Source organism: Atractosteus spatula, chromosome 22 (genome assembly GCF_055471065.1).
Source record: "Atractosteus spatula isolate fAtrSpa1 chromosome 22, fAtrSpa1.hap1, whole genome shotgun sequence".
Taxonomy (NCBI): domain Eukaryota; kingdom Metazoa; phylum Chordata; class Actinopteri; order Semionotiformes; family Lepisosteidae; genus Atractosteus; species Atractosteus spatula.
The window spans coordinates 10,763,109-10,787,153 of NC_142727.1; the positions used below are offsets into that span (position 1 = coordinate 10,763,109).

A 24,045-nucleotide genomic window follows, 5' to 3' on the forward strand; every position below is an offset into this window, starting at 1 on the left:
TCTGCATGAAAAGGGGGGGGGCACTTAAAGTGTTTTATAATTAAACACAAGTTACACCACTTGAAAGCCAGATTGTAGAGGGAGCTGCTGGTCCGTATTGAACTGCAATGAATACCTCACCAGCCCAAGACGCGCCCAGCCACTGATCTGAGACTGGGGCCTGGTCAGCAGAACACTGAGGGCTTGGAGCTGCATAACTGAAGAAAGATGAACAGCATATTGGATTTCTACAAATCATGCTCCTTAGGCCTGTGTACAAATAAAGTTAAATTGCCATTTTAGTTTTTAAAAGTAAAATAAAGACAATTGATAGGCAAGTGTGTGTCTAAATATTTAATAGAACACATTTATTAGTCATATCCAGTTTGTCTGATAATGTACATTTTTATACAGACACTGGAATTCAATATCCATGACAAATTTCAGATGACTTGTCATCTATGACTAATACCGAACATGGTTGATTTTCTTCCCCTAATCTCAAAGCAGAATCCTATGTGCTGTACGTTAAGATGCCTTTCCAGGTTTAAATGATAGTACACTTTTAATATAGCGCCTTTAAAATTGGCTTCTCAAAGTGCTTTACATTGTGGGGGGAAGCACAATGAGAGGAGAGAGCAGCATTTTAATGTCAAATAAAGCAATTGATATTTTAGCTTTATCTGCTCAAATAGTAATACCAAAACAAAATTGAAACCTAACAATTTTACAAAATTCCAGATAGACGGAAACGAGACTCGCTGCCATCTTTTTTTAAATTTTTATTTATGCTTAACAAAAGAACAAACATTACAATACAAACGAGTACATATAACAATTCAAAACAAAAATATCGTCAGGGGTACATACTACTACATAAATTCAAGTTATGAACAAAAGATTAAACAAATTAAATAAAAATAATGTCCGCACCGCTTTCATATTTTTGCATTTCGAAATAGTCTGCAAATACCCCTTTATTTCCATTTTAAAATACTCAAACACAGGGTACCTCCCAGACCACTTCATTTTATGTCTGTGATAACGTGCCAGTATAACTCGCTGCCATCTTGCCGGCTGCAGCGCACCTGACGCACAGGTGGGCGGGGCGTGTCTGCTCACGGTCATTCTGGAGGCGGGCTCGCTGACCTGATTGACAGCTGATCTAAAGTGCCTTGAAATGGGACGTTACATTGTGCAATATAATAACACTCCAAATCGTGTTAATCCAGGCACATCCCAATGCGTTTGTCCTCTTTTGGGTCTGTAGCAGAAATGAAAAAAAGGTGTTTGACAAATTCTAAAACTTAAAGTTGAATGATACAGTGGAATTGCAACATTGTTGCAATTCCACTCATCATTTAAGTAAATTATTGTACTAAACATGATGGTAGGGAACGATACTTTCAGTCTTACGGTAGACAAATGTCCGATTTTCTCTAACCTTTTTAAAGACGGAAAACAGCACCTAGCACAGACACAGCAGACTGTACGGCACGGTTTGCAGGAGTACCTGCTATTCGCTGAAGAGTATATTTTAAATAAAGTGACTGAAGACTGAAGCATGCAGAACGACCAGTTTAGCTGCGTATAATCTTAATGCCCCACGGACGCGTGAAGTAACCGCTTTTCCAAAATATACAGTAGTGTTTCCTAAAAACCCACAAAAAGCCGGTGATAATAAATTCTTCACTCTAGAGGAACAACACAAAAATTTAAAGGAATATAATAATAATTAATAATTGCTTACACTTACATAGCGCTTTTCTGGACACGCCACTCAAAGCGCTTTACAGGTAACGGGAACTCCCCTCCACCACCACCAATGTGCAATATGTAATATGTTACTTTTAGAAGTAACTCAAGTGAAATTGCTAACCTATTACAATGACAAAATACGGCTCTATAATTGAATTATGAAAAAGCTATAAGCACGACAGTATATTAAAATTATTCCTAATATTCTGTCCCCCACTTTCATTTGGTGCAACACGCATGCGTGACCTCCCCCCCCGGAAATGACTTTCTTTGGAGGACACGGGAAGAAGGACGGAATATTTTTCATTTAGCGCTCCGCTCTCGTCTTCTCTGACAGCTTGGCGCGTTGTAGCCGGGATTGCTGCGGTTTCCTGTTCAGCGCGTACAGAGCAGGACAACCTTCACGGCACAGCCGACCTCCTCTCTCCCCCACGCTGACGGTGTCGAAGGGACGGAGATGTCACGCGAGCCCGGCGCCCAGGTGGGTTTACGGTAGACACGCGGAAACCTGAAGTTCCCGGAGCTGAATTCGGAGAGCTGCGATTGGCTGCTGTGAATGTCAATCTGTGTGTCTGAGCGCTGCCATTGGTTGAAACCGAGGAGACCTGTATGTTGGTAGGCGGCTTAAATGAACAAGAACTTTCAAGGGGAGAATGAAACAGGAAAAGTTATTCTTAAAAAGACAGAGGACCTGTTCACAACACTGTAAAAGTTAAATTAGAGATGACTCAGTTGAATGATTGTTATGAGTGTAAAGTATGGAGTATGCACCATTTGGTTTATGGTGCTGATAACTGGGCTTTATATCTGTAGGTGAAAGAAAGAAAGAAACCGAAAACGTCTCATAAATCATGCGATCACATTAATTTCATCACGTTACATTACATCGCATCACATTTAGTGATGTAAAACTGTGAATAAATTGCGCTGAAATTCAATTTGTATATCTCGTAACAATATGTGCCAAAAGTAAATCTTAAGTCTTTTACGTAAATGGCACGTCCTAATACGGATTGAGAGGATTACTTGGAAGTCATGAGAACACACGTGGTTCCAAGGAAGCATAAGTGACACAAGAGAGAACACGTAGAACACAACGGTTAGAAAGGGGCACATCTCCTATTCCTGAGGACTAGAATCCAGAACGTTTTTTATAGGGCTCGTTAAATCGTCGACAGCTGAAGATCTTTTAAAAAATGTTTAATTGGTCCGATTTACTGAATGAGAAGATTAACAAAGCCACCGAGAGCAGGAATGTCAGAAAACTGCCGATTCCGAATGAAGGAACGTTATATTGAATGAAGCAGAACTCTGTTTCACTTGCATTAACCAATTCACCTCCATATTGTGCAATGTTATGTCTCTCTGGGATCTCGTATCGCCACTGCATTTTCTTCGGGTTAATCTTAAACACTTGTCAGAACAGTCAAGATCACCACTGAGCGGATATGCAAAGTATTTTAGGTGCCATGCAAATGTAGTGCTTCCGAGCAGCATTTCACAGCTGTGGTGCTGAACACTTGTACCGCAGTGCTGGAGAGACCTTGATCTGGTAGAGAGAACGTGAGGGCAGTTTGGAAAACACAAGGGTAGTGTGTAATGGGCTTGTATTTAAGTTATTCACCTCTCTATGAATCCCCCCCAGTCCTTTTGCTACAATGTACTGATCTGTATAAGGTCCAGGTGCTCCTCCCTACTCTCTCCAACGGCTGCCATGAATCGACAGTACTGTCTTATCAGCAGCAGCCAGGGGTGGGCGGTGAAGAACCCACAGGCACACAGGGCTAGACACTGTTCTCCCCAGTCAGCTCCCCTCTTTTCAGCTCTGCTCTCTGCTAGAGACGGGGGAACTTGTCATTCCCGTTAATAAAACGGCGATTTGCTCTCGGGAACAATGGAGAACGGGGTTCCTAAATACACCACGGTAAGTAAGATATGCGATGAGAGGGTCTCTCGATGTTAAGGAATGTGAGGCAGAGTAATTACTGCAAGAGCTGCTTTTTCATTGCTGCAGCAAACAGGCTCCATCTCTTTAGTGGGTTGGAAACATTAGCAGGCTTCTTAAATGTGGATTGAGGTTGAAAATGCTTCTGTTTTACCAGTGCGTTTGAATTATCGGTGCCCCCCCAAATGTTTTAATTCATCGCGAGGGAAGGGTTGTGTTCTGTCAGTGGCACTGCGTTCGCCATGTGAGTTCAGCACCTCAGAGGGATCTTGTCTTTCCCTTCCTTTGCAGGATGGGAACGGAAAAGCCAGCCAAGTCATACGGATTGGAACCAGGAAGAGCCAGGTACAGTATAGATCTCTAGATGTTATCGTCTTTTTTTTCTTTGAAAAACGTATCCTTTTCTCTCTTTTCCTGGAAGATCACCAGTCTTCTGATTTTCATGACCAGCAATCACCTGAGGCAAATTGTTCTCTAGTTAAGATATTTATTTTTCCCCGTCCATTGAGAACTGTTTAGCCTTAGTGGTAGGAAGTGTCAGATACACCTGTGAGTGGTTATCACCATTGGTCTTATAAACGTCTTATAAAGTTGTTTAGCCAGAAATGGAAGAGCGTTTATTACAAATAAACAACATGGATGGATTTGTTAGATCAATTTGTCCTGTAACAACCAGCAGAAGTCTTTGTAAATCCAAAGATTGAGTGTGGAAGTTGTTTACAAAGATCGGTAAGTCAGAAGATCAGTTCCATGGATCAGTTGGCTTCACTATTTAAAAGCACAGCTGTAACAAAAACCAGAAGAGACCAAGATTGATGAGCATATTCTCCTCATGCTGTGGTTGTAATTTATTTGTAGTGAACTATATTGGGGACACTCCTGCAACAGGAATCTTCAGTTCATATCCTTGTGACCCCAATATTGTTTCCCGACGAGCTCCTGATTATTTAATATTGCCCCACACTCAACTAGTATCTTCCCAAGATAGTGAGTTGTTTGAGTTGTTTTCAGTTGGGGGAACACTGGTGGAGGTGTTATTTTACCTACAAAAATCCTTAACCAGGGCTAAAGTTTTAGAATTGGAAAGCAGTTGAAATGGAGTGATCAGTGGAATTCAAGCAAAAATGGACTTTTCTGTCAAATTTTAGCGCTTTTTTCTTCAGAGAGAGGGAGGGACAGGGCTGAGCAATCAGATATGGAGCCATGCCACTCTGTCTTTGCAGATAACATGGAGTCTCTTCAATGCACAAATGGTTTGACTAAAACTCCAGAGAGTGAGATAGAGGTGTTATCTGACACCATTCCTTTGTACAGGATCAGTTTTTTACTGCTATATAAAACCTGTATGTCAGGGGCATGAATATCACAGGAGTAATGCTTTTTACAGCTTTATCAACTTCGAGCCTGATCTCGGCAGTAGCTAAGGGAAGGGAATGTCTTCAGAAAACATTGGGTTGGTGGTCCAGTTATGTCCAAAAAGAGGTCTGTCTTCTTGGTTATTAAGATCCTGTGGCCTTGTTCACATGGGTACTAGTGGTGTGACCCCAGAGTCCTGGCTTCATTTTACACAATCTGGCATTCTTAATTAATTAAGGGTGTTAGCTTCCCCATTAATTTCTCACATCTCTGCCTGCTGTGTAGTGAGGGCTGGATTTTAGTTGGCACAAAGTCGGTCTTCTGTGTGTAAAGTCCTGCTTGGTATCCTTTGAGATGAAAAAAGTTGTATAAAAGGCAGATTAGTTAATGCAATAGCTTTTTTGCAACTTGAGCAACAACTTTTAATTGTCTACAGTTAATATATTTTCAGCATTTGCGTTCAAGGAGTAGGATATGGCCATATGTGACGGAGCAGGGAATTTGGAAAAACAGAAGATTATTTTAAAAGCTATCCTTTGCAGAATTTATCTCCTTGTATCATTCTTAGACAGTTCTTAAAAAATGGTTTTGCTCTATATAATCAGATTAAAGCTAGTTTTGTTTCTGTTCAACAATACATTTGTAGTCATAAAAAGATCCATCCACCCTTTTCACTGTAACAGCATGTGTGCCATCGCCCAGGTACTAACTCAGAAGGTACTATGACTGATGCACTGTATAAGGTGAAGAACACACGATCTAGGATGCTGGAGTGGGTTTGCACTGCCTGGATTTAGACTGGACATGCTGCGAACGGGCGACACTGACCTCTTTGTTTGGCTCGTTTTTATGTGCGTGCTGCTGTTTTTCAGCTGGCTCGGATTCAGACCGATAGTGTGGCAGAGAAGCTGAAGGAACTCTACCCTGAGGTGCAACTCGAGATCGGTGAGGGCAAGCCACACCCTGAGAGACACAGCATCCCCAGTACAGGCTCTCCCAGATGTGTTTTAACCCCCAGATAGGAACAAATAACATCGTCTAACAAGACGATTGACAGATTGGATAATGCCTTGCATAAAAAAAATCTACACATGTTATACTGTTATCTTTATGGCACAGAGCAAAGTTATAAGCTTCATGGATAGTCTAAAAAGCCCAGGGAACATGAGGTTCACATTGATTGGCACCCTTATATATCTTATAAATCCTCTTAAGCAGGGATTGCATGTCTTAGACCCCTCCTGTAGTGCACTTCGAGATTGTGGCTCTTCTGAAGAGAGATTTTGGACTATTCTGTCAAATATGGACTAATTTGACTAGTCTGAAAACGGCCCAACAGCTCTTGCAGTTTCTGCGGTGCTTAAAGGAATGCAATATGGAGAAGCAGTTCCTCATAAGCTTCTACTGCAGAACCATAGAAAGTGTCCTCACCGGTGGCGTGGCTGCGTGGTACTGCCATGCATGTCAGGAATGCACTACAAAGGGTTGTGGCAACAGCACCGGCGATTATAGGATGTGATTTACCACCAATCGGTGAGATCCACACCGACTGCTGGCGCAATCGCCCAATCCATCATTCGTGATCCCAAAACTCCCGGCCACAGACTGGCCCCGGCGCTCTGGCAAGCGGTACTGCACTATTAAAGCAGGGACCCGTTAGACTCAAGAACAGCTTCTATCCCACTGCAGTACACATTCTCAACAGCTGACGACAGTGCCTATATACACATCTGCACTTTTTGCATGGTCTGCCATGTTTTTATTTGTCTCACTTCTACATATTTATTTATATGTATTGTTCCACAACATATTTATTGGTCCTGTTGTCTGCATTTTGTGGTGTTGTGTTGTACTGTGTATGTCCCGAGAGATCAGCGCGATAAGAATACCAGTGTACGTGTGCTACTCAACTCTATTCTTCCAGGCAGGATTGCTCAAGGTTCGTCAGTCCCTTTGGGTTCTGTTTGTGAAGGCATTCTTGGGTTTGAATCGCAAATGTTCAATTGGATTGAGGTCTTCAAGTTCAGATGGGTAGTTGAGGCCTTTTAAATTTCAGTTAACTATTGTCATATTGACCAAAGTAGGTGTAGTGAAAATGTGAGCTTTTTGTACATGGTCATCAGCTTTACCTTGGGCATAAAAAGAGCTCAAGCTGATCAAATGCTCCTGGCGTATTTTGCTGTGGGCAGGAGTGTTTTTTTTCCCCAACATGAGGGTCACTTGACTGTCACAAACTGGAAGAGTATGCATCTGGTTCTGGAACAGCAGTAAATGATGCAACTGGTTACTTCAACCACAAGAGACATCTCCCTTCTGTCAGTGTGATCTTCAGGGCCTCTGATTGGTCAGCCCCCTGCAAAGAGAGCTGACTCAGATGTTCTGGATTTCCACCAGCAAACTGTCTCACTTCCCGTTAATAAGGGGAAGTCTGTGTGCTTCACAAGAAAGCCGATTGTGCTGCGAAGAATCAGCCGCAGTTCAGTTTCCTATCTTTTCTTTCGCTGTGACTGCCTGCGTCATCCCACAGTTCCTAAGTTACTACAATTGTGAGGAAGAGGTGTCATTCCTTAGATGGAAAAGAAAGGAAGGACTGAAAGAACAGTCTTTCCATTAATGTGCAATTTTATCCACATATAGTTACAAATGCAGTGCACAATTCAGACTCAATATAATGCACTTACAGCTGAGTAAAATTTCCTTGCTTTTGAGGCACAGAAGCATCTGTAGCTTATAAAATTTGCTACAAATTTTCAGGCACTTGTTACTCCGATAGGGCTCAGACTCAAAGCTCTTTCCATCTGCTGCTTGGACATTTTCTTGGGCCGGTCCTTGACATTAAAACGTTAAGCCTTGATCTTTAAACGCTCAGGAAATCGGCCATCTGCAGACTGTCCTGGTGTCTCAGGGTTTGGTTTCCTGGTGCATCGTTGCTGTGTTCACCTTGTTTTTTTTTTCCTGTGCCAGTTGCCATGTCAACGACTGGGGACAAAATCCTGGATACGGCTTTGTCAAAGGTGAGCTTTTTTTGTCACTGCCCCAACAATACAATTTCAAGCAATTTCGATTTCCTTAATTTGTTACAAGGATCTTACTGAATATCTGCCACGTGACTTGGTTACAAAGTAGCCCTTTGGGTAATAATTGCTACCTAATAACAAATTTAAGATTGTTGTTTGAACACCTGCTTGGAAATGGTTCTCTGTCAGTGTGAGCACATTAATACAAGTCCTGTTTTGCTACCTCTATTGCAGGGCTGTCTAACCCTGGTCATGGAGAGCCTCAATCCACTTAGTCGAATTCTTAAGGACTGTTTGTCTGTTTTGGAAAAATTGGCAACAACTGTAAGCTATTGACGAATCAAACCAGTAATCTGTTCAATTAATTCCATATCTTTAGAAACTGTTGCTTTAATAGTGACCTACTGGACTGGAGCTCTCCCTGGGCATTTTTTTCTGTACAATTTAACCAGGAAAATGTTTACAGAATCTCAGAAAGTGTAACAGTATGATATTGGGGGGAAAAATCAAATTGTAACCTTAGTTTTGGTCTTCAGCCAGCATTCATCGATTTTGAAAAGCTAATGATCATCAGATCTTTTGGAATTCGGAGAAGTCTGGAATAGAGTTCTGTATACGAGCATCAGGATTTCAGTTTAACTATGACCCGTTGATACGGAGTTGTCTGAGTTGCTGGTTTGTGTGTTTCAGATTGGAGAGAAAAGCCTCTTCACCAAGGAACTGGAGAACGCCTTGGAGAGGAATGAGTAAGGCTCCTTATGTACAGGGGCTGTATGCTTAAGACCATTTAAAACCTTGAATTTCAAACTGATCCTTTCGTTACCAAGACTGATACCAGTGTTAGCAAGATCTCGGAAACTAACCAAGTACCGGTCAGTTCAGGGATGGGAGATCTTGGAAAACCATTATGCTGCTGGACCAGTAGGGGGTTCTTCACACCCCTGAACCAGAAGTTCCAACCCATTGGCCCAGTATGGTGACCTGGGACACTGCACTGTAGAAGGTGGCGTCCTTCAGATAAGTTATACAGAAGTCTTGACTGCTTTGGTCTTTACAGATCTGGTGGCAGTGTGTGTAAATCTGGGGGTCCTGGCTGTCTGGGCCCTGTAATTTCTTCCTTAATTCAACTTGGTGATGTAATTTCCTCCCACTTGTTCGGCTATGTAGTGGGACTGCTGGGACAGTATGGCAGTTGGCACCCAGTTGCAGCTGCATTTCAATGGGTGAAATGGGATTTTTTGGGGGGTTCCTTTGGGATGTTTAGTACTATACGATGGCAGCCAGTTATTTTAGAATAAGGCTTCAATGCGTGCCTGTGTGCTTTCTGATCTTTTTTGCAACAAGTGTTTTTGCACAACATGGAGAGTAAAGTGCAGAAGATTTCGTCTGGGCTGCTGTGTGACTCTCTGATTCTGTTAAGCCTCTTCCTCCATGTGTGTTGCTCACAGGGTGGACCTGGTTGTGCACTCCCTTAAGGACCTGCCCACCTCTCTGCCTCCTGGCTTCACCATCGGAGCTGTGCTCAAGTGAGTAACTAGATCGACAAGGACGACCTCAGACAGAAGAGTGGGGCATTATGGAGCCTGATATAAACGTCCTTGCATAACCACATCTTTGTCCAGGAAGACTTGAGGAGTTAGGTTCTCACTAGAAGTTGGGCAGGATCCCAAACTGCAAGATCTTGAACTGGGCTGTAAATCAAGAATCGTGCCCGGTCAGTTGTTTTTTAAAAAAAGTCATTGAGTGTGATTTGAAGTGAGAATTCTTTTTGGACCAGCTTATGAAATGAGACACAAATTTGAATATTTTTGGCAAATCACACTCATCTCGCAGTAACAGTGAGGAGGTACTAGCGAAAATACCTTATCTGAGGCTCTGTTACCCTGGAAATAAGGAGCCGCATTCCGTAAAACGGAGAGGTTAACTTCTGTGAGGCTTTTCAAGTAAAAGAAGTTAAGTAACAGTTTCACTTCCTTTCACTGTAGACCATTTTGTGATTTTTATTTCTGGCACGCCCTGTCCCATTGAACCCTCACCCTGATGGATAACTGCTTTCAGGCGTGAAAATCCCCATGATGCAGTGGTTCTTCACCCGAAGAATGCCGGGAAAACCCTGGGCACTCTCCCAGAGAAGAGGTAAGGAATGGGCTGGAGATCAGGGCGAACTTCAGACCCTCTCATTCACAGAGCAGGAATGAAATACCAGCAAAGCGCATGAATGAAGGCAGGGACCTTTTCAGATTCAACAGTGAAACAGGAACTAGAGGGCAGTGGTGAAAGCTTGGTTGAAGTGCATTTAAAAATCGAAAGCCTTCTTTACGAAAGGGTTGTAATCTTAACCTTTACTCTGCAGCCTGCACCCCTCTATTTCTCTGCACCCCTTATCAAAAATCATTGCAGTAGGTCCGTTCCTTAAACCTAAGATATCATAACTATAGAATGAAAGAAATGGAAGTATACTTTTATTTTAGTTTTGTGGTCAAATTAAGAATACGTGAAAAATTACACACTCTTTTTCAAGCGTACCTTAAAATACCCAAGCTTGATTCGACGAAGCAGTTGCACTTATGTGTCTGCTTAATTTGTGCTTTCAAAGATTTGACCTCCTAAAAACCCACCCCCAGAGGGCACTGCAGGTTAAGGTTAAAGGCACCCCTCGTCGCTGCATTAGACATCAGATGTTCTCGCGGAGCAGCCAGGTTAAAAAGATTGTCCGTCTGCCCTCTCTTTCTGCGCAGTGTCGTTGGCACCAGCTCGCTGCGGCGAGCCGCCCAGCTGAAGAAGAGGTTTCCTCACCTGGAGTTCAAAGATATCGTATCCTTCCCAGAACCCCCTCCCCCACAAGGCTCCAGAGCTTAAGACCGAGGCTTCCTGTCTCCTGTGAAACACATAGCTTGTCTACCACAACATACAAAACAATCCCACGCACTGCAAGCCTTGCTTACTGACATTTGAATCTATACCGTGGCCGTCTCAAAGTACTTCCTCAGACCATGTTAAGGTTATCATTTTCTCATTTTTTGAACCCGGCCACAGAGGCCTTTTGCCTCTTGCCAGAAAGATCTGGTGCTCCCTCTCTTTCCGTTTGTGAACTTTCGAGCTCCACTTGGGTGGGGTTGTGTGCTTCCTTGACCCCTACCCCGCCAGCGAGGGAACCTGAACACCCGCCTGAAGAAGCTGGACGAGAAGGAGGACTTTGCGGCGATCATCCTGGCGGCCGCCGGGCTCCGCAGGATGGGCTGGGAGAACCGCGTGGGCCAGGTGAGACGCTCCTCGCAGGAACCCGTACAGTTCCTGTTCACTAACTGGAGCCGCTCTCGCGCTGGTCTGCCGTACTGGTCCCAGCCGTTCTGCTGTTTTAAAGCCTTGCAGGTGTAGATCTAACACAGGGGCACAACTTGAGGGGCGCTGGCAGCTGGGAGTTCACCACCTAAGGGCGTGTGAATGAGGCGCCAGAGAGGTCGCGAGGGTGTGTTGGAGAGGAACAGGGTGCTGGGTCTCGGCACGACATGTAGTGATGTAGGGAGTGTTTGGTTGTGTGACTCAACCTGGTGGCGTCGGGGCTGGAGGCGGACCTGGGAGTCCGGGGCGCTGGCTGTGTGCGAGACGGTGGCCTGATGGAGTAGGAGCAGGAGGCACCGTGTTGGTGTCTGGGAGCAGGAGGTTCCTAGCAGTGAGGACAACCTGGTGAACCTGAGCCTCCGAAGGCAATGGGCCCAGAAGTAACCGAATATGCACTTATGTATCCTCTTACCCCGATGAGGGGGCCAGTGTGATCACCACTCTCGGAGGAGAGTGCGTGTAAGGGATCCTAAAGGGGTGTGATGGGGGTGAATGGAACCACGCCCAGTGTGATGTCAACTACCCATGTGACACTACAGCACTTGTTTCTCTTTCTTGAAAGCAAAGGAAATGTGAAGGGGATTACTTAAACGATTACTTTGTTTCATTAGGGGGATAGTTCCCTTTATAAGAAAGCATGCTAAACTCGGAGTGGGGGGGGGAAAGCACATCGTGTAGAGATGCATGGGGTCACGTTTTGTGGTGAAAATGGCCACTTCCGGAGATCACTGAAGGAGAAACACACTGGGTGTATTTCCCATTGTGCCCCGAATTACAACAGTATTATGGAGAGTTTTATAGTCAAGGATCCAGCCATGGTCAACCATGAATAGAGGTTTATAAATGACCCTTTCCCTTCTGGCCCAGGGGTTATTGCTGGCGATGTTATCAGCTGTTTCTGAGATGAACATGTACAGCAGCAGGTGTCTGTTTAAACATCACCCAAGCCAGGTCGTGAGTAATGACCCCAGGCCGGAGTCAGATTTCTACAATAGCGAATGGCTCTCTGTTTCTGTCCCGTCTGCAGGTCCTGGGTCCTGAAGACTGTATGTACGCCGTTGGCCAGGTTGGTACATTTGTTTCTGTTCTCATGAAATGAAGGCAGGCACCATCATGTACAATGCCAAGTTGTTAGTTAGCCATTTCAAGCTTTTGGTGTTTAAAAACTAAAAAGAGAATCTATTTTTTTTCCCCCAATTAAAGAATGAGTCGTATCCTTCCGTGTTAGTCCTGCAATTCATGCATTTATTTTGCCCGGATGAAGATTTTCAAGAATGAAAATCAAGAATGGAGTACACAGAGTGATGGAATCACCTTGTCCCCCCCCAGTCTTGGCAAATGTAACCGTTGCAACACAACACAAACCGGTAGTCATTGTTGCTCCTTTTAACGGGTTTCAGCTGTCGTTCTCCTCATTTTCCTGTGCTTAGTAAAATTTGTTAAAAAAAAAAACAAACAAACCTGTAATTTGTGTGGTTAATCCTTCCCGTAGTCAAACGATTTTGCTGTTCATCAGTTCGCAGGCAGTGCTTTGTTCCAGTATTTCAGCTGCTGTTTTTTTTAGTGCCCTGGTTACCATGGAAATATCTGTGGGGGGGACAATGTTGTTGTCTTTGCCCGCTCAGAACATCCACCCCAGTGTCCTGTTTTCAGGGTGCTCTGGCAGTGGAGGTGCGTGCCTGTGACGAAGACATCCTGGACATGGTGTCCGTGCTGCACGACCCCGACACCGTGCTGCGCTGTATCGCCGAGAGAGCCTTCCTCAAGTACCTGGTAACGTGCTGCACTGAACCGGATGGCACACGCAGCAGGGCGGGCTGTATATCCCGAAACGGGGCCCTTTTCACTTTTCACCTCCTGCTCTGGCCTGGATTTTGGGCAGAAATCCTTCCTATTGTGGGACACCAGACCATATCGGCGCACATGGGGACACTTTAGAGACCCCGCCTCACATAGCCAGCATGCTATGCTAAACCCCCAAGATCAGAGAGAGAACGAAGAGTTGTGAGGCAGCAGCACATTTATGCTGACAGTAGGCATAAAAACACAATCTATACAGTATTTATCCATTCATTCATTTTCTAACAGCTTTACAGGTCGTGGGGGAGCTGGAGCCTATCCCAGCAGGCAACGGGAGCAAGGCAGGGTACACCCTGGATGGGACACCAGTCCATCGCAGGACAAACACAGACACACACACATACAGTCCCACCAGAGACCACTTTCCCAGAAGCTAATTAACCTACCAGCACGTTTTTGGACTGTGGGGAGGAAATCCACGTGACCACAGGGGGAACACACAAACTCCACGCAGACAGCACCAGCACGTCAAGGCCGCAGTGCTAACCACTCCGTCACTATGCTGCCGATTACACATTATTTTCTTTTTAAATACCTATGTAGAAAGACTTTAATGTTTAATATTTGGAGTCTATTGCTGTGTAGCGATATGGTGCTCACACGCTTTCTTTCTACGCCCTCACCGTGTCCTTCTCCGTCTCCCAGGAGGGCGGCTGTAGCGTGCCAGTGGCGGTGCACACCGAGGTCAAGGACTCCCAGGTAATGAAAACTGACCGGGCGGGAGGGAAACATGCGCTTCCAGGAATAAAACCAGCGGCCCAAATCTGAGCCCTGCTGTGCTCCGGCACAGAACTGTAGCCCGACTCATTCGAACTGCAGAGCATTCCGGCACGTTCCACACTTTGAAGTGTGGCTCGTACCAAAACAAAAAAATCCCGTTTAGTTTGGATGGAACTTGAAGAAAGAGGGCATCTTTTTTTTTTCCCAACGTTTGAATTGAGTGCTGGGGCGCGGGAGTGAGACGGTGTTGGCTTGTGGTGGGGGGGGGGCAGAACTCCGTGTCCCGGCCGCGATCTCAGCTCTGTTTCTGTTGGACATTCTGTTTCAGCTCTACCTGACGGGTGCCGTGTACAGTCTGGACGGCTCGGACAGCCTGAAGGAGACCATGCAGACCAGCGTCGCCTCGGACAAGCAGGTGAGGCCCGCTCGTGCACCTCTCAGAGCTCGGCATGCTGGTCTCTCGCCGCGTCTCGGAACAGTGGCGGCCCAGTCCTGGTTCTGTAGCAACTGGGTCGCCAGCAGCAGGCTTAGGGCCGTCGGTGGGACTGAAGTCCAGAGACTGGTCAGGCTGTAGGAATTCTGTCCCATGGGACACTAGGCCAAAAGATGGGATTTTAATATTGCCCTTAAACTGAAATGAATAAGTGAACCGTCACTCGCTTTGCTGAGATGAACACTGGAGCCAATAAGCTGTTTGCAGTCCATCAGTGAAAGTGAGTGAAAAGTAGCTTGTTGTTACTGATTTTGTCTGTGGGGCATCTTTGCAAATTTTGTTTTCTTGAGAAGCATAGAAAGGAACTGGAATATTACTAACTGAAAACTAGAGCTTTTTATAGATGTGGGCTTCCTTAGTCAAAGACCACCTGCTTATTTTCTTTCAAACTCAGAGACCTGATTTTAATTCATGATGTTCAATTCAACTTTATTTGTCATTATACTTAGACTGGTGCATAGTATAGTGAAAAGTGTTTCTCATTAGTCTCTCAGGTACGGTACGGTCTCTCAGGCAGACAAGACAATATCCAGAAATAGAATAACAGTATAAACAACAGTATGGTGCCAGTGCAAAATTGTCAAAAAGTGCAAATACACAAATGGAGAAAAGTATACAAACAGGACAAAATCAGTGCTAAAGTAATGCGGCAATGATTAAATAGTACAACTAGTACAATTTCAGCTTACATTCAGTTGTCGTGTATGTAGTGGTGCAGGAGTACAGTCATTGTGAGTACAGAAAGAAGTGAGGAGAGATCATAGTATGATGGAGTACTGTGCTATAGAAAACTATAGAATACACTAATGTGTGCGAAGAAACCAGGACAAACTTCTCCAAAAAAAACCCAACCCTATAGTTCCTCCCGCTCCTGCATCTATGACTTTATAAAAACAGTTGAGTGTTGCTTTGCTGAGGCACAGACACATTCCCAGCCCTTCACTGTGAGGCGTGCCTGTCGGGCTCAGGTCGGTCAGTCCGGTTCGCTGCAGTGCCACGGGCCTGACGGTGCCTTTCTCTCCGGTCCTGGCGCAGGAGGAGGACGGGGTGGACGACGGCGCCCAGCGGGTGGGCATCACGGCGAGGAACATGCCCCACCTGGCGCAGGAAGCGGCAGAGAAGCTGGGGGTGGACTTGGCCAAGCTCCTGCTGAGCAAAGGCGCCAAGGAGATCTTGACCGTGGCCAGGCAGCTCAACGACGCCAAGTAACCCTTGCTCTCGGCATCACCCCACACCCGAGGGGCAGAGCAGAAAGTCTCCACCCCACCAGGAGGCTCATCAGAATAGATCCTTCATGCTAGAGGTGACTCTGACCAAACCCCCCCCCGTACTCTCAGTGACACCCTCCCTGTCTCGACTCGCAGCACGTCAGCCTCTTCCTGTGAACACCTGAAACAATCCACTCTGGTTTGTTGACGTCCTACAAAACTGAATAAATTCAGGTGTTTGGTTTTTATTACCCAAGGGGCTCTGGAGTGGCTTTAGCTGTACAGAGCCTTTCTTGGAGCACCAGTCGTGCCATTAGGCCCAGATGTTGCGGGTTCGAGCCCGGGACCGTGTCACTAGCCGACATTTGCCGGGATTGCCCAAGAACCTCTGTGAGCATTAACTGAGTTGAGTCACACTGCTGCTCCAACAAGTGTGACTCAATCTCAGCTTTGACAGATACTCTAGTCTCATCATCATACCTTCAAACCTCCCTTTGTTCCCTAGGATTGTGAAAGAGGCATCAGGCGCTGTGAAAATGGCAGGCGGTTGGAATTGATGTTCAGTAAGATTTCGTAAATAGGGGAACCTCAAACACCCGTTTTCTTTTTAAAGTTTTGCCTTTGTGAATTGCACATATGTACTTTGACCAAACTGTCTCTTCATTTATACCATCACTTCCCTCTATCCAAAAAGAAATTGGATGTGTAATAGTGTTATAAAGTTGATGATATATAAAGAATGTATGCACACCTATATATATATGACATGTTTCCCAAAGACGTATAGTTCTGTTTTCCATTCTCTCGACTGGAGCATGACAGGCAGATTATGTACGCTAGCAGTGTATGCTAGCAATGATGACTTGGAATGTTTGAGGTACACTAGTTAATGTTACAGAACAGACAGGATTGTCAAGATTAGCTGACTAATGTGGGGGGATTCAGACTTCCTGTAAGTGTACAACACTGGATTTTTTTTTCTTAAAGCACAAGACAATGCAAGTGATACTTTAGCGTTAACATCTCAGCATGCTGTATTTAAAGAGCTCTGGGCTTGTAATTCTACTGCCTTAAAGGGCTGAGCCTTGAGCAGTAGGCGAATACATCGGAGACAGAAAAATAGGCAATGTAATTTCACTTTGCCTGTAAAAAGCTTTTTTACTTAATACATGATCACAAACATAACAGGATTTACTGGAATAGACAGTATACGTGTTACAATGCAGCATGTATTGTCTCTATACTTTCAGCCACAATGCTCTTGAAATGCTGTTACAAGCTGCTTTCAGTTTGTTAAATGTCTTGCATTGTACTTGTATGTTTTTTATACATGGGTGGTTGTTAATATATGTGCATAAAATTTATTTTAAAAAATATAGATCTCTACTCTTCAATAGGCAAAGTTAAGGAAGGAGAACTATTTCCAGAACATCACCGGATACCATGTGCCTTTTACATGTACTCAGAATTAATAGTTAAAGGTAAACAGCCTTAAAGACCTGTGTTAATGATCAACTGTTAGAAATGTAACTGGTATTAAATATTATCTGGCACTGACTTATCTGTGGAAACAAAATAAAGAGGTTTTGTCCCAACTTTATGAAAGATGTATTTTTCTCATGTTTACCTTCTTCCTGAGTTGGAACTTTTTTATCAGTAACCTCTCCCAACTTCACACCGGTTCAGAGGGCAGACTTGTTGCTAAAGCAGTGCATGTGGCTTCATGGTGAGTAGTAACAGTAGATACACAAAAAGATGTCTGTATTAGCAGAAAGTGTTACTGTATTTCAGATAGCATTCTGAATTGATGCTTTAAATGCAAAGAATAAGCATGTTTTTTTTAAAAAGACTACAACCGTTAGCAGATGTGCCTTGAAAAACCCCACATCTGAAGCAGCTGCCTTTGGAAAGCATGTGCTCATTTTGAAATGAGCACAGAGAGGAAGCACCTGTTGGTCAATTGTTTTAACTGTTATATTCCACTCTTCACCCCCAAATCAGGCGGGGGTGGCAGCAACACGTCATGCTCACTGTTGGTGTGATTTTAACCCATCTACAGGTACGATTAGACCATTTTTAGATCTAAACCATACCAACTACTTTTTACAGACTAAATATTCTGAAGATTTGCAAGAAATGTCTGGTTTCGGAAGCCCTAATAAAAATGAATAATGAATCGACCGTTGCGTCTCCCTAGGCATTGCGATTTATATATGTAGCGATTTAATTTAAACAATTAAATATTGTATTTAAATAGCTTTAACTTTCCAAAATGGAATAAACGCGATGGGTAAACGCGTATTGATAGCCGGTTTTCGCGAATAAGACGCTAATTACATGCTAAACAGAAGAAAGAATAAAGAACAGATTTTCGGCTACGCACTACGGATGTAGAAGACTCCACAGTCCGATCACGATCGGTCATTTTGTACAAGCCACCCGTTCTGAAATCGCCTGTTTGGTAACACCGACAGCTTGCTTTGTAATGTTCTGTTCTTTGGCAATTTAATGCGAGCAACATTTAACGTTGTACCACATCACTGCTAACGATACAGGGTCCCACCCTATTGATCGCCGTTTTTTTTTTTTGGTGGTGAGAAGCCTCGGACTATAGTACCAACACCAATCCAACGCAGTCGCCTTAAACCCCTACCAAATGCCGCTATCCCCTATAGACCTCTACTCTGCCCCAGAAAAAAAAAAGGTTGCTGCAGCAAAGGGCTAGGACTACTACTACTTTTGAGGACAAAAAAAGGGATATACATCGACCACCCCACCCCCCTTGGCGGATATTAAACAAGGCCCGCCGCTTCTTAATCGCCACATTTTCAAATCTGGCGCCCAGGCAGACACGTGGGTGAATAGAGCCTGCACCGGAAGTGACATTAAACCCCAACCCCCGACTGCTAAACTTTGGGCAGGGAAACAACCACCTATAAAAATAAAAACAGCTTATAGCAACTTTTAATGTGAAGGACCGCCCTACTTAATAACTTGTAAGCGACAAGGATTTAAACCTGTTTAGCAGGAGTGATGAACGCCCACGGCAGCGCCAGCCTTTTTAAAGCCAGCGCTCCGCGGGACTCGATGCTAAACCCCAATGCAGTCGAGACACACAACAAAAAAAAAAAAACCCATCAGAATGAAATTCAGCTCTTTTCTGCGACTATCTGGGCGGCCCTTAAAAGGGCCTTTGTGTTGAAGGGGGTGGATGGTATCGGTCAGTCAGTAGTAAGGTGGTGCCGTGACGCCGCTCGCCCGTCTTCCTCCCCGGCCAGTCTAGTACTCCTGGGACTGCTGGGAGGCCTTCTTGCCGGATTTACCGGTGCTGGGGGCGGCCTGCCCGGTCTTCTTGGGCAGCAGCACGGCCTGGATGTTGGGCAGCACGCCGCCCTGCGCGATGGTCACGCCGCCCAGCAGCTTGTTCAGCTCCTCGTCGTTGCGGACGGCGAGCTGCAGGTGCCGGGGGATGATGCGGGTCTTCTTGTTGTCCCGGGCGGCGTTGCCGGCCAGCTCCAGGATCTCGGCGGTCAGGTACTCCAGCACCGCGGCCAGATACACCGGGGCTCCGGCGCCGACCCGCTCGGCATAGTTTCCTTTCCTGAGCAGCCGGTGGACACGGCCGACTGGGAACTGCAAGCCAGCCCTGGAGCTGCGAGACTTCGCCTTAGCGCGGGCTTTTCCGCCAGTTTTGCCTCTGCCAGACATAATTGGAGATTCACGACACAAACGCACCTGAAAACCTAAGCTTAAACTGAACGAACTGCTTTCGATGCTGACTATTTTATCCCTGGCGTTAACCGCCGCCCCCATGAATTCGCACTTCAATTCGATTGGATTGAGGTTTCAAGGAGAGTCTCTGATTGGCTCAAAGAAGTAGGGGGCCGTACCTGCTGGCCGGCTATTGGTTGATCGACATTATGTGTAACAAGTCCATAGAGGCGTAACAATCAGGCAAGGAACGATCCAGAAAGGTCACGGATTGGCTGGCTTTGAAGAAGCTCGTCTGTGATTGGGCTAAACTGCCGTCAATCAATTTCAAAACTCAGTGCGCCACTTTCAGCAAATAAGAATCGTTCCCTTAAAATGCAAACGAGAAAGAAGGATTGTGGCGCCAGTGAATACGTGTTTTATTGTGCTATAAAATAGCTCGCATTGAGAATTTGTAGGTTGTATTTAAAAAATAACAGAGTTTCGTGTTATATATTGAATTTAATAATCCTATTAATTACGCTTCATAAGGAAACACGCACTATGCGATATAAAACAATCTTTAACGTTTTCTTATTTTTAAGTACTACTGTGTCCAGCGTCGTAAACTAGTAATCACATATCGCCAAACAAAATTGCAAAAGAATTACCAGTTTTCACTGCTTTATCCATTGTTCCCTAAAGTTCGGGGAGGATAAAATTAAAGCAGTTAAAACTTAACATTAAAACGCTCTCTTAATATTTTCTTTTTGCTTTTGTTCAGGAGTGAGAGCGCACGCGTGTTCTGATCTCACAGACAGACGTGTCGATGCCGAGGAGGCAAAGATAAAAATAAAATGCATATGTGCCTTGTCCTAAATCCCAGTGATACAGGATGTATTCAAAATACAGCCTTTCTTAGTGAAACGTTCCAGACACAGACACATAGCAAGACAGATTATCGCGTATGCTTTTCAAAGGTTTTTATTATTTTTTTTAATACAAAAAGGGAAAATACAACAAACAGGGGGTATATACATACAGATATACAAATATCACAACGTGATAGAACAAAGGTAACATCACGCAAATGAAACAAAACCCCCCAAAAACACTTTGTCCACAGTATAGAGGTTATGTGGTGTTTCCATGTCTGTATGCGTGAAGTTAGAGAGAAACAATGTTGCAATAAACATAGATATGTTTAGAAAAATGTTCAAGTAATAATAATAATTGCTTACACATATATAGCGCTTTTCTGGACACTCCATTTAAAGCGCTTTACAGGTAATGGGGATCCCCTCCTCTTCCACCTGGATGATGCGACGGCAGCCATTGTGCGCCAGTACGGTTATCAGATCACACACCAGCTGTCAGTGGGGAGGAGAACAGAGTGATGAAGCCAGCTCATAGATGGGGGTTATTAGGAGGCCATGATTGTAAAGACCAGGGGAAATTTTGGCCAGGACACCTGGGTTAACACTCTTAATCATTTCGGGAAACACCCTGGGATTTTTAATGACCACAGAGAGGCAAGACCTCAGTTTTATGTCAGATCCAAAGAATGGTCCCTTTTTACAGTAGTGTCCCCGTCACTATACTCGGGCATTAGGACCCTCTGCATTAGGCGGAGTGGTGGCTCTGTGGCTAAGGATCTGTGCCTATGACTGGAAGGTTGCTGGTTCAAATCCTGCAGCTGGCAGAGGAATCCTACTCTGTTGGGGCCCCTGAGCAAGGCCCTTAACCCCAACTGCTCCAGGGGGGTTGTACAATGGTTGACCCTGTGCTCTGACCCCAAGCTTCTCTCCCTGTCTGTGTCTTGTGGAGAGCAAGCTGGGGTATGTGAAAAGATGAATTCCTAATGCAAGAAATTGTATAGGGCTCATAAAGTATTATTATTATTACACACATACTGCAGACTGAGCGCCCCCTACTGACCCTACTAACACCCCTTCCACAAATAATGAGCACCTAGCTCAATATTTCAGTTTCTCTTACTGATGCTGGGTGAATCCACTTTTCTTCATCTCCGCAAGGACCTCCTTCAATCATTGAGCGAAACACTCGCTTTGTTTAAAACTGCAAACAACTTTACGTTTAAACTAAAATGTTTAAGGGGGCGATTTACTTTATAAAATACAATAATATAACGAAGCTTATATTGCTTGAAAACATTTAAACCTTTCCCTGAAAATTGCGATACAATGTATGTTCGTGCTTCGGGGTGCGCTAAAAGCCACTCAATGCGCAAGGCACTCAAATTAACCGTGAGTTAACTGTTGCATTTTAGGGAAAACTTTTCTTGAACGGGGGTCAAGGCCTGTAGTCATTGACAGTATTTTTGCAGGTGCGACTGGGTTTTCGGTGTGTGTTTGGTAGTGGTATGATATTAAGTAAAATTGAAATAGTAAAAAAACTCCATTAAATATACTTTACTAGGTTGACTAACGGTCGTGGAATAAGAGGGCGAATGACTTTTATGTTAAAAAATATTTGAAAGTTCTAAGTCTTAAATCGTTGTAACGTGGTTCAGTTTGCCTTGCCAAGGAAAGGAGCTGAAACCTTTTTCTTTACCCGAACCTTGGCGAATATTAATGTCTCTTTTATTGGTATTATTTTGCAGAACCTCTGTCTGAGGTTCAGTCGCAGGATCCGTGACCTGACACTGCTGAAACCAATTAATGATGATTTTTTAAAACTCGTTCCACATTGTTCGTATTGATTGTTCCAGTCCCACACAGAAATAATTCAAACAGAAACGTTTTCGCGTTTCGCGAAGACCCAGAGTTAGTGATTTCGAGAGTCAATGTTCTTTTTTGTGCCGTACTTGTTTAACGTTTTTCCTCTCATCTGAATCCACTATAGATTGAGGCGTGGTGTTTTTCGTTAGATCTGTAGACGTGGTAAATTTGGGTTTTCGAGAAATCCCGAAATGGCTGCACTGGCACTGCTTATGAGGACAAATTAGATTATATTTACAACATTGCACAAAAAAAGCTTATTGTAAGTATACTGAACATCAAAAGAACCGTCACTTAACTCTCACTTTGCTGCAGGTATTTATCGGGGAAATGGTCATCTGTGTAGCAGGTGCAGTGACATTTTATTGCATATCTGCAGTGCCTGTCTTGCACCAGGTTGCTCTCTTGTGGGATTTGGCCTGTTTTCTCTCTCCCGGAGCCTGGACAGCCTGTTCCCTGGTCACTGACAGCTACACATTCAGTGAGACTTCAGTCAGGTGAGTGGGGCCTTCATTGCTTTGACTGTCTCGTTCTCATCCTGCACACCAGCTGGTTTTCCAGGAGCAGCAGGAGGACATGCACTGTCCTGCTGGAACGTTGTCCCTTCGGGATGAGCCTGCATGAAGGGCAGTGAGTGAGGACCCAGGACATGGGCAGTGTAGCACTGTGCAGCCAGGGTGCCATCAAGCACTACAAGAGGAGTTTGACAGCAGCTAGACCATCACACTCAGAGCTCATTGTGTTTGGCTGTAACGCAGTGGTGGGTTAGAAATTGCTCTTTTACAGAAATTGCTGCAGACCACAAGACAGCGAGCAAGAGTATTGTGCCAATCTGGCCTCCAACACACCAAGGATACAAAGGTATTCTCTTGATATGAACATTGTAATTATTGTAATGGTCAGTTTTCCTTGGCAAGGAAAGTAGTTGAAGCCTTGAAGTGAAATATGTGGGGCAAATGGATTCGTTTGTGCTTTTCTTTCTTGATCTTCACTAGGCTTGATATTCAACAGGACAGATCTCCACTCCATGACCTGATCAGTGCTCTAGGTGAAGAGGTGAGTTAGGGCTCATGCAACAGTCAAGTCACGAGAGATCAGGTTATTTTTGAATAACTGATTTAAATTTGTGTACTTTACATTTTCTAAAAACTTGCATGAGTGGCGTTTCTTTTGATGTTTCGTATAAAGAACACTGATGTGAACATTTTGATGTTCATCTTCTTGAATGAGTGGCACACCAGCTGTAAAGGGACTTAATGCCAGCCATAGCAGTGCAAAGGGAGATACAGATGTGTTTAGGTATCCACCCATCCTCTTACCACTTCTTCTGATTCAGGATCACTGGGGAGTCTGAGCCCATATCAGCAAGACATGGGTGCAAGACAGGGTTCACCCTGATTAGGACTCCAGTCCATCACAGGGCACATTCACACTCACGCCTACATGTAGGGCCAGTTTTTGCAGCTACAAATTACCATACCAGTATGTTTTTGGAGTGTGGGAGGGAACCCATACAAACACTGGGAGAAAATCCAATCTCCATGCAGATAGAGCCCCAGGCCCTGGACTGAGAGGCAGTAACCCTAACCACTGTGCTGCAATGCCACCCTGTGTTTAGGCAGATATGATTAAATCCAGATATGATTAAATATTGCACTTGGATGTAGCCAACTGAATTGATGTGGACTCATCTTGCAGAGAATCAGTGACTTGTGCACCATTGTTTCTCTTAGACAGAACCTCTAGTTACCATCTCACCTAAAGATCCACCCCTCCGGAAGCACAGTGTTCTTGTTTGGTAGAAAATGGATGGTTAACTCTGTACCTGAGGAGAGCGCCACCTGCTGGTCCTCAACACCACTTGCAGCAACAGCAGTAGTCCGGTTTTCCTTAGAGGTCTCCTGTCCCAGTACTGACCTGGTCTGGTATTGTTCAG

General features: G+C 44.6%; 2 protein-coding genes across 3 annotated transcripts; one reads left to right on the forward strand and one right to left on the reverse strand.

Annotated features, from left to right (window-relative positions):
- The first annotated feature begins 1,998 nt into the window (after positions 1–1,998).
- On the forward strand, positions 1,999–17,276 carry hmbsa (hydroxymethylbilane synthase a). Of its 2 annotated transcripts, none has more exons than XM_088939989.1 (14): positions 1,999–2,218; positions 3,974–4,027; positions 5,911–5,983; positions 8,003–8,052; positions 8,746–8,801; positions 9,504–9,581; positions 10,114–10,191; positions 10,794–10,869; positions 11,203–11,316; positions 12,425–12,463; positions 13,051–13,170; positions 13,903–13,956; positions 14,306–14,392; positions 15,506–17,276. In XM_088939989.1, exons 1-14 carry the CDS (start codon positions 2,195–2,197, stop codon positions 15,677–15,679), a joined length of 1,077 nt encoding a protein of 358 aa, XP_088796115.1. In that variant the 5' UTR covers positions 1,999–2,194; the 3' UTR covers positions 15,680–17,276. The 2 variants fall into 2 exon arrangements, with proteins under 2 accessions (XP_088796115.1, XP_088796114.1); XM_088939988.1 differs by lacking the exon at positions 1,999–2,218 and adding an exon at positions 3,499–3,661.
- On the reverse strand, positions 16,817–19,428 carry h2ax (H2A.X variant histone). The gene has a single exon (XM_088939990.1). The coding sequence runs from the start codon at positions 19,384–19,386 to the stop codon at positions 18,958–18,960; it is 429 nt and encodes a 142-aa protein (XP_088796116.1). The 5' UTR covers positions 19,387–19,428; the 3' UTR covers positions 16,817–18,957.
- Between the last annotated feature and the right edge of the window lie 4,617 nt (positions 19,429–24,045).

What these genes read in the sequence shown, in the direction of transcription:
- hmbsa (XM_088939988.1), top strand. Translation starts at nt 3,632, where the DNA reads ATGGAGAACGGGGTTCCTAAATACACCACG. An exon ending in GGGTTCCTAAATACACCACG is followed by an intron (nt 3,662 to 3,973) that starts GTAAGTAAGATA and finishes CTTCCTTTGCAG; the next exon opens with GATGGGAACGGAAAAGCCAG. An exon ending in GGCACTCTCCCAGAGAAGAG is followed by an intron (nt 10,192 to 10,793) that starts GTAAGGAATGGG and finishes CTTTCTGCGCAG; the next exon opens with TGTCGTTGGCACCAGCTCGC.
- h2ax (XM_088939990.1), bottom strand. Translation starts at nt 19,386, where the DNA reads ATGTCTGGCAGAGGCAAAACTGGCGGAAAAGCCCGCGCTAAGGCGAAG.